Source organism: Oncorhynchus keta, chromosome 18, assembly GCF_023373465.1.
Source record: "Oncorhynchus keta strain PuntledgeMale-10-30-2019 chromosome 18, Oket_V2, whole genome shotgun sequence".
Classification (NCBI taxonomy): Eukaryota; Metazoa; Chordata; class Actinopteri; order Salmoniformes; family Salmonidae; genus Oncorhynchus; species Oncorhynchus keta.
In genome coordinates, this window is record NC_068438.1 from 21016286 (window position 1) to 21027416 (window position 11131).

Consider the following 11131-nt stretch of genomic DNA (forward strand, 5'->3'; position numbering starts at 1 on the left):
TCCCTTCTAATATGTAGATGGTGCACTACACTCTCCCTTCTAATATGTAGATGGTGCACTACGCTCTCCCTTCTAATATGTAGATGGTGCACTACACTCTCCCTTCTAATATGTAGATGGTGCACTACACTCTCCCTTCTAATATGTAGATGGTGCACTCCACTCTCCCTTCTAATATGTAGATGGTGCACTACACTCTCCCTTCTAATATGTAGATGGTGCACTCCGCTCTCCCTTCTAATATGTAGATGGTGCACTACACTCTCCCTTCTAATATGTAGATGGTGTACTACACTCTCCCTTCTAATATGTAGATGGTGCACTCCACTCTCCTTCTAATATGTAGATGGTGCACTCCACTCTCCCTTCTAATATGTAGATGGTGCACTACGTTCTCCCTTCTAATATGTAGATGGTGCACTACGCTCTCCCTTCTAATATGTAGATGGTGCACTACACTCTCCCTTCTAATATGTAGATGGTGCACTACGCTCTCCCTTCTAATATGTAGATGGTGCACTCCACTCTCCCTTCTAATATGTAGATGGTGCACTACACTCTCCCGTCTAATATGTAGATGGTGCACTACACTCTCCCTTCTAATATGTAGATGGTGCACTACACTCTCCCTTCTAATATGTAGATGGTGCACTACGCTCTCCCTTCTAATATGTAGATGGTGCACTACACTCTCCCTTCTAATATGTAGATGGTGCACTACACTCTCCCTTCTAATATGTAGATGGTGCACTCCACTCTCCCTTCTAATATGTAGATGGTGCACTACACTCTCCCTTCTAATATGTAGATGGTGCACTCCGCTCTCCCTTCTAATATGTAGATGGTGCACTACACTCTCCCTTCTAATATGTAGATGGTGTACTACACTCTCCCTTCTAATATGTAGATGGTGCACTCCGCTCTCCCTTCTAATATGTAGATGGTGCACTCCACTCTCCCTTCTAATATGTAGATGGTGCACTACGTTCTCCCTTCTAATATGTAGATGGTGCACTACGCTCTCCCTTCTAATATGTAGATGGTGCACTACACTCTCCCTTCTAATATGTAGATGGTGCACTACACTCTCCCTTCTAATATGTAGATGGTGCACTCCACTCTCCCTTCTAATATGTAGATGGTGCACTACACTCTCCCTTCTAATATGTAGATGGTGCACTACACTCTCCCTTCTAATATGTAGATGGTGCACTACACTCTCCCTTCTAATATGTAGATGGTGCACTACACTCTCCCTTCTAATATGTAGATGGTGCACTACACTCTCCCTTCTAATATGTAGATGGTGCACTACACTCTCATTTTTTAAATGTCTATGAGTAAAATACTGGAAACGTTGTAGCACTGAGTGAAATACCGGAGAGGACAGGAAACATTGTAGAACTGAGTGAAATACTGGAGAGGACAGGAAACATTGTAGAACTGAGTTTATATGATGAAGCATAGTGAATGAGCTGGTAGTTCAGAATTACAATAATAAATAATGTATACTGTATATACTGGCAAACAAATAGCTTGAATGAGCAACAGATTCATTAAACCCATTTTAATAATAATCAATTTGTTGATAAGATTGTGTGCCTTCAGTCTACATTTGTTCTGTTGTATAGCCATGCTGCCAACCCTTTACTTGATTCAATTGAAGTTGAATTCCATTTCAGAGAAAAGAGAACATACATGTTACAGTACTGTTCAACCTAAATGCACAGACACAAGGATCTGTCAAACAAAATTACAGTTAAATAAATAAACACGAACAAAATAGCAAAAAAAAAACAAATTAAATTAAACATTACTGTATATCAAAACAATGAATGAAATGTTCTTAGTGTATGAACCATCCCTTCTGATGTGTCCAAAAAACTAAACTAAACAAATGATAAGAGTTTAAAGTTTCTATGCGATGCAAAGTCATCTGAATAGTTCACTCTCGCTACCTGTGTTGACATACCGACGGAAAAAGTAACATGCAGTGTTCAAAAGTGGCCTTGTGACCCAGAAGGGACTATGTGAGTTAACTAAGTACCAGGTTTAATTACATGTATTAACTGTACTTACTAAATGACATGTGTTAACAGTGTCTCTCTGTTGATGGCACTAAATGAATGGCATAAAGTAACACCATAGGCTTATGAATATACATATCTAAATCTGACACACCTCAAGGTGTTTGGGTTTGCCAGGGCAAGTGCTAATATCTGACACCAAAAAATACAATTTGCTGAGTTTTATCCCATTACGATCAGGATAATACATCTAATAAAATCTAGAGAGCATAGCAGCAAGATAGCGAACCGCATCCTCAGCAATATATATTTGGATACATGGATAGCTCAGAGGATGTGAGATGTACAGAGTGGGTTAAAGACTATAGGTGGCTTCCCAAATGACACCATATTACCTATAGTGCATTACTTTTGACCAAGACCAATAGGGCTCTGGTAGGGTTCAAAAGTAGTGCAATATATAAGGAATAGGGTGGCATTTGTGACGCTGTTAAAGTCCTAGATCATTTAGATCCATTATTTTGTTGTGGTGGAAATCATTCAGTTGGGACATTCAGCCCTCGGTGGTAAATAACGTTAACAATGTATGACAAATGACTCTCCCTGTTTGCTTCAACCTGAAGTCCTAAGCGCCAGCTCTTATTGGACGAGCGTTTGCATTAAATTGCATGAGCAGACATGTGCACTCACTGCACTGGTGTCATACAAGTTTGTGTAGATCTAAAAGCGCGAGTGGGTTTTTAGTGTGTCCTTGTGATTCTCTGTTTGCATACATGGTTATTGAGGATGCCTATGGAGTATGCTGAATCAACTATTTGAAGTGGCAAAGGAGGCACACAAGAATAGCATACTAGCAGCACACAAGAGGTTACAACATTCTATCTTAAATGCTTTTCTTTAAAAAGCAAAAGTTGACTTATTAGTGACATCACAACAATACACTCGACCACCATGGAAATGGTGCATTTATCATTTTGTCATATTCTTTTTTTATTATCATAGTTAGCTCGTTTCTTGTGCAACTGCTACATAATGACTCACATTCAAGATATTTGTCACTCAGGAACAGCTAAAAGGTATAAAAACAAACAAAAAATGTATACTGTCAGAAATAAATTGTGGTCCATGTTGTGAATTCATAACAGAAACACAGATTCTGAAAACTTCACCATTGTTCAAACGGGTTAATAACATGACAAAAGAAGTACTCAAATATAGTTCAAAGAACAAAGTATTTGTTTTACAATGCTATTATTATAATTTAATGTGACAAAGCCATTATTATAATTTAATGTTACAAACACCAGCTGGTAAGCAATCACTGGTGTTTTTCCCACTTTTTTTCTTCCAATAACAAATTAAATACACATATTGCATGCCACTATAGCAATGCTCATAACATATACATTTTTACGATCACCATTTTGGTATAGCAAATATTAACAAAATAAGAACAAGTTATAAATAAGAAATAATCAGACAAAGCCTATGTTTTCTCAATCTTATGAATACTTAACACCCACAGTATAAGTTAATAAAGTCAAGCTACTGTATGTTTCAATACATCACCAGCATGCACAATACTGAATAATCGATATTATTGTAGTAATCATCTTACACTGAAGAAACAGTATAGTAGGCAAGTGCATTTAATAAAACAAACACAGAAGTAAACCACAAACTCTGCAGCTGCTTTAAGATCATGTTTCTGTTTTAAACTGTCTCTGCCTTTAGATAGACTCTATTGGAGGTAAAGCTATGGTTCCAGTATCGTATTTAGAGCAGTCAGAGGACAGTCACATTGGATTTAATACCAAATTCGCCTAAAACTAGAAGTCATGTGAAAGAGGAAATTGATAAGTATTTTCTCCTTACCTCATTGCCATAATTGGCATTAACTTTACAATAAACAACTAACCTTTACAAAATATCTGCATTGTACTTTTTGTAGTTGATTTGGTCAGATTAATACTTTTAGCTTTCCTGCACTCCCTTCAAGAGTGAGTGATATTATATATCATAATGTCTAGAAACTCGTGATGTCACAGAGAAGCACTTTGCAGGACCTTTTGTAGGACCACAGATCATAGAAACGCGCAGTTTCACATATGTGGACACTGGTTTGGTGCTGGAGATAATGAATATGAGGTTGAAAAGTGGCCGAGTTGACCTTTAAACTAGTACTGGAACCATTGCAAGCTATTTTTGTGAGGCACTCTCACTCAAGTGTTTTTTTTCCCTTCCTCAAGTGTCTGCATCTCTATCATGCATAAACCTAACTAAGCAGCTTCCCTTGGTACAACGACACCAGTCCTTATGCCAGTGTGAGGCTGCCAAACCAATCCAACAACGACCACTTCAGGCGGATTGACTGACATTTCAGTGGTTTTGGCAAACGTCAAAGAGAAAATCAAGATGGCAGCCCTTTCAACCATTCATATATATTTCTATATATATTAAACTAAGATGTAACCTCCCCTCTCACCTTTCTTTTGATTCTTTTCTTTTAACACATGGAAAAATAAAGAACTGCTGCGGTACGATCATCAGCAAAAGCGGCTACCAAAGCCCACTAGCCCTTCATTATATATTTTATCTAAGTGTGGTTTATTAATCTTTGTTACCCTCCCCTCCCTCATCATCCTGCTGGTCACTTGTCCACAGTGTTAAGTTGTCTCGGAGCAGCTGCATGATGAGAGTTGAGTCTTTGTAGGAGTCCTCGTTCAGGGTGTCCAGCTCAGCAATAGCGTCATCGAAGGCGGTCTTGGCCAGATGACAGGCCTGCTCAGGGGCATTCTGGATCTCGTAGTAAAACACAGAGTAGTTGAGAGCCAAGCCGAGGCGGATGGGGTGGGTGGGCTGCATGTGCTCTTTGCTGATCTCATGGGCCTCGTTGTAAGCCTTCTCTGAGGATTCGATGACGGTGGCCCTCTTCTCGCCCGTGGCCACCTCAGCCAGGTAGCGGTAGTAGTCTCCTTTCATCTTCAGGTAAAATACCTTGCTCTCGTGCTGCGTCTCGTTGCAGTTCTTGATCAGGTAGTTATCCAGAAGGTTGAGCACGTCCTGACACACAGCCTCCAGCTCCTTCTCAATCTTCTCCCTGTAGGCCCGAACCATTTCAATCTTTTTCTCATTTCCATCTGCAGAGGTCTTCTGCTCGATGCTAGAGATCACCCTCCAAGAGGAACGGCGGGCCCCCACCACATTCTTATAGGCCACAGACAGGAGGTTCCTCTCTTCGTTAGATAGGGCCTCATTCAGCTCTGTTACCTGAGGAGGGGACAGAGCAGTGGTCATAAATGCACTATCTGGGCAGTGATTTAGGAAGATGTATAAGACAGCAAATAAACCCTTATATTATGCATTCATGAATGTAAACAGTTATCTTTCAAAAATATCACGTACAGGTGTGGTTTTACAGGAAATCATATCAGAGCATTTACTGTACTCTATGTCACAACCATATACAGTATCATACCTATAATATCTACTGTACAGTATGTTGTTCTTGGGAATGAGCAAGATTCAACTCATCATGTGCAATTCCCAGTTTCCATGGCAATCAGCCCATTTAGTGCACCAGTAGCTCCAGCTGTCATGTGGACAGCTAATGCTAGCAAGTGGAGAACCATATTCAAAATAGTGAGAGAGAGTGGGGGTTGGGACTGGAGAGGGGGCAGAGGATTGGAGGTAGCTATGTTCCCATGAGGAATCCAGGGGCAGCTGCAGTGTAAGTGTAGACGGTCAATTGATCATCGCTCAGGCAGTTCATGTGTCTCCCTGACCTTCTCCTCTGCTTTAAACTGACCTTTTCATCTGTCTGAAACCCCATGTAATGCTGTCACCCAGGACATGCTTTTCACCTACTACCTGACTCTATACGTACAGGGTAGGACGTAACATGTTAATTAATCACAGGAATGTCAAATAATGTACTGTAAAAAGCACAATTGATAAGTAACCTTTGAACTTTTAATGTTGTAAAACCTGACTTGGTCTAAATGCTACACCTCATTCCACTAACCTACAAGGTATTTAGTGGCTCTGACTGAAAGACATTGGGTAGCAAATTACAATAAGTAACCAAAAATATTCTCAACAGTTTAACCCACACACAAATGTCATATACAGTATTTTCCCTGGGTCATTCCACAAATTCGGTGCCTTTTGAGATGTGTAACCTGGTGGGAAAAAATATTTTGATTTCACATACATTCTGTCATAAAGAGCACATGTTTAACTTAATACAATTGTTTAACTTAATAAATGAAGGAGCACTTGAATGCACGTATATGTTTTTCATTGTTAAAACATTTCTAGTCTGTATATCGATGGGTAACAGGGTTAACGTGTTATGCTAAACCCACTCTGTTTCCACCACAAAACACTAGAAAATGGCCATAATTAGTAGAGCCAGCTCACCTGCTTTTAAACTATGATTTGACTATTAGATGTTCAATGTTTATTTTATTTTTTATTTTCTCTTTAATTCTGCATTGTTGGAAAAGGACCCGTAAGTAGCATTTCACTGTCAGTCTACCTCATTTGTTTCTTTTGAAAACATTTATTTTCATTTGAAATTGAATATTTTCACCATATTAAAATGAGAGTTCAGTTCAGGGACAGGTGTTTTTTTAACCTTAAAATGAATCACTAATCACAGGAAATAAAGAATAATATTCAGAAATTACTTTTTCAAAACAACAAAATAACTAGGGCTTTAGAATGATGGTGAAATTCTGAAGTTAAATGTTTTAAAGTCATCCTGGAAGTCACAGAGGGTGAATTATCCATGTGGTCTACATTAAAGGGCACTTAATTTAATATCACAGGCTTTTAAAATGCAATATTGGTGCATAATTTCTACTTAAAATATCAAAGGGATGCAAAAAACACTCATTTTGTGGAATGACCCCCCTATCTTGAATATCACATTAAGAGCAACTGTAAAGACCTGAGACGCTCCGTACTATATCACTTCCAGTCCACTTCCAGATAACCTTACATCGATAAAACACAAGTTGTTTTATCTCCATCTAAATCAATATCGGCTAAATAATTAGATGATCTAGATTATAACTATAAGAGGGAAGATACAGACAGCACAAGGCTACAGTATAAATAGAGCTACAGAGGAAATACAGCTTAATGTGTGGCCCATTCTAGCAAAGTGCTCTCTCTCATTGAGAAGCTAATATTTCTCCTTTCTGGTGAGCTGATGTGACATTCCCCTCCCAGCCTGATAGAGGAGCAAAAAGAATGCGGCTGATAGGTGACGTCACAGCCATCGTTTACATGGATGACAGAATGCTTCTAAGCAGGCGTTTTTCCTTTCCAGCTTTAAATGCAAGAATACACAATTGACAGCTCAAATGCCATGGTATTACTAAGCAAATGTTCAATTACTATCTGATTGTTAGTCCATCTTGATGGATATGTAAGAAACATAAAGGCCAGAGAGTGCAAAAGACTACAAGTGATGTTGGAAAAGCCCATCATATGCATTACTTGTCAGTGAATCATCATTGTACCAAAATGCTGATGTCAGTCAATATAAATAAAGAGAGGCAGCCGACCATACTGATCAGAATACCTAATTGCCAGCCCAAACAATTATTGACGGGCTGGGTAAAAATCTGTCACGACTATCCTGAACACATTATGCTACTGTAAATACATTACATAATAAAATAAAACAAATGCCATTCAACACATTCACTGACAAAGCAGCACTGCTTATAATAGCATCTTACTGCATTGATGCATTAACTTCTGCAAACATGTATGCAGAATAATATTGTACTGTACTGTACTGGTCAAGGTGAAATCAGACCATCAAATTATACCTCTCATTGCTTTTTCCTGCCATCAAGTGAACCCTGGCTGCAGTGGCAAGGGATTTCCCATTGGAGAGGGGAACGAGTACACACCCCTACACTGCAAAAAGGCCCAGTTCTGACTGCATGGACTGACCCAGCAGATTGCTTAAAGGGAAAGGAATCCAACATGCACACATCACTAAAATGCCATTGCGTGCAACCAGAAATCTGCAGGAGAAATAGATCTAATTTACGCAGCCGATGAGACAGAAAGTGTTACTAGGTAATAATAATAATGGTTAAGATGTCAGGAGGAGACTGGGCATTTAGGTTTAGGGCCTAATGACAATGCATTTTTTCACACAGTGTGAGACCTGTATCAATAAACCAAAACAATCATGTAAATTTGATTAAATTGCTTTAAAGAACACACAGCTTCACCCTATCCATATCCAGACATACAGTATGTGTAGAGAGGCAACTGCACACGTTGACAGTGACACACAATGCGACATACAGGTGCAATGCAGAATGATAATGTGATCAAGTAACTTAATGTCGCTCAACTACTGATAAAAAAAGGACCAATATCCAATCTGATCATTGACTCACTGCAATATGACAAAATACAGAACATTCTAGAGAAAATTATGCTGCCTCCTACATTTGTTTTGTGAAAAGAGCTGGAAACTGAATAACCATTTATGCAGGAATAGATGCTCATTCAGAGAACATCTGTAGCCTCTATTAACAGACACATATATATATATATATTCAATAGAGGACAGATTTAACTCAAAAATATACTTTACAAAAATTACTATTATTACTAGGCAATTATATAATAAAATCTAGATATTACAGGGAGAATCGATCAGTATTCGAGCAACCTCACATGGCACAATCCTAAAGACCAATTCTAACTGATCTGAATTTAACAAATCACATGGGGAATTAAGTCACACTGGGCATGCATTAAATCAACGTTGTTTCTACGTAATTTCAATTAAATTACCTTGAACCAACGTGGAATAGACGTCTGTACCCAGTGGCATAGGACACATTTATCACATGTAATTTTATAACGCGAGGAACACGTTTGACAGAGAAATCAATGTTATTTGGTGCCTCTGAATACATTTCGTGGTAATATTACTCCACTGCATTTCTTTTAAAGACACGAAACTGGCACCGCCCAAGCACCGCCCAAGGAGCGTTCAATAGCATACATTGATTGCCTTTCTTGAATGTTTCTTGAATGTTTGAGCTCCACATGTAGGCTATTCTAGTCGTTATAATGAAACAGTGATTGCGCCCTATGAAACAGACTTGATATTCTGAATGGTGTAGGCTAGTATTTCAATGCAGTGTAGTGATGTCTAGGATTGCTGGCAAAACCTTTACATAATCTAATATCAAAATGTTACATTTTTATACACATCACATCTCTAGGAATGGAATGAAATATCTAAATCGAGATAATTCATATTCATTAGAATGACATTGTAGAGAATCCAATGTTTCATTGAACACCAAATCTTCAGTCCTTATTCGTAGGCTATTCACATGCAATCGTTTTGGAGACTTACCGATTTCATGGCAGCTGCCATGTCATCATATCTTTCAGCCTGTTCAGCCAGCCTGGCTTTCTGCACCAGCTGCTCGCGATCAACCATTTTAATATTTGGTTAGTGTGAACGTTATTCTATAGGTTTTGGGATAAAATTATATGTCTACTACTTGCAATGCCGTGAAATTCTGTGCGAACTTAGGCTGCAGCTGTTCTGTGCAGTCTGTGCTAGTGCCGACGGGACACCCTTTCTCGTTCTTCACACTTTCCCCAGGCTGCGTCATCACTCAGAAAGGTGGGTGTCTTGCTACTGATGTAACAGTCCTTACATGGGAATCCAGAGGTACTGCATATCTGGGATGAGAGCGAATCAGATTTCCTGTTTCATTCCCACTAGGCAATCAATGAGGGAAATTTAGTCCAATAGGTCTCCTTAGTGATTCTAAACCTAACCCTTACCCTAACCAATAACCAGCCATAACCTTATCCTTAACTTCATGCCCACACCCTGGCTCAAGCATAACCATAATAACCCTAGTCATAACCCTAACCCTAGCTTCAACTCCCCAGCCTAACCCTAAACCTACCACTACCTCTATCTAACACCTGTCACTGAACAAACCACTCACTGTTACCAATGCAAAGGGTGACCTCTCCTGGGAAGATAAGCTTCATACAACTATTTTGCATTACTAGTGTCACAACTTGATTGTGCTACCTGTTTCTCCTGTTTCTTCTGAAAATCAGATACTATTGTTGCAACCCAACTGGAATTATCAGGTATCCTCCTTATTCATACTCAATGGGTGTGAAAGTCCCAAATGCAACCCTATTCCCTATGTAGTGCACTACTGTTGACCAAGTAGTGCACTATATCGCACACAATGTCCGTGCATTTAAAGCACATTTCTGCAGGGAGATGGAGTGATGGAGAAGGGACCTCCTGCTTGCTGTACCTTAAGTCCAGCAGCACCAATACAATGAGTCAGTCAGAACACCCTCTGCTGGTACAGCATGGTACAAAGTCATGACTCAGTGCAAAGGATGGATGAATCATCACGGCCAGTGCTAACTCCTTGCATTTGCGAATCAGTAAGGGGTGAATCCCAACTTCCTATTGATGTTAATGCAGTGAAAATTCTACCTACGTGGAAGTTTAGGATTCACCCCTAAACTTCATGTATTTGACATTTTTTGACATAGTTTCAGAGTACTATAGGTGCAGGTAGTATGCTTTTGTCAGTCACAAAAGTCTCAATATTAGCTGGATAGGAGTCCTACATGTATTGTTGTATTGGGGACAATGGCGAACATGCATTCTGCAGAATCAGGACACTGTTGGTTCACACCTGGCTCCAGTTGGAGGGACAGATCAGCGAATTAGTAAAGATGTTCCAAGCTGATTAAGGTATCACAAACGTCAGATGATTATTTTCTGTCTCTCAGCCCTTCAATGTAGGATGGCTGCAAAGGCACCAACGCTTCCCTTCTTTCTTCTCTCTGCCTGCCTTTCTCTCACTCTTTCTTTCTCGTACTCTCTCCTCTTTCTTTCTTTCTCTCACTCTCTCTTCTTTCTTTCTTTCTCTCTCTCACTCTCTCTTATTTATTTATTTCTGTCTCTCTTTCTTATGAAGATAGAATACTGCCATCTCTCCTTCTCTCTCTCCCTTTCACACTCACGCCCCTCTTTCCCCCTTTCTCTCCTTTCCTTTCCG

General features: G+C 39.4%; 1 protein-coding gene across 1 annotated transcript; it reads right to left on the minus strand.

Moving 5' to 3' along the window:
• Positions 1 to 1433: 1433 nt before the first annotated feature.
• On the minus strand, positions 1434 to 9699 carry ywhag2 (3-monooxygenase/tryptophan 5-monooxygenase activation protein, gamma polypeptide 2). The gene is made up of 2 exons (XM_035792169.2): positions 9436 to 9699; positions 1434 to 5297 (listed from the first exon to the last, which is right to left on the minus strand). Exons 1-2 carry the CDS (start codon positions 9520 to 9522, stop codon positions 4638 to 4640), a joined length of 747 nt encoding a protein of 248 aa, XP_035648062.1. The 5' UTR covers positions 9523 to 9699; the 3' UTR covers positions 1434 to 4637.
• Between the last annotated feature and the right edge of the window lie 1432 nt (positions 9700 to 11131).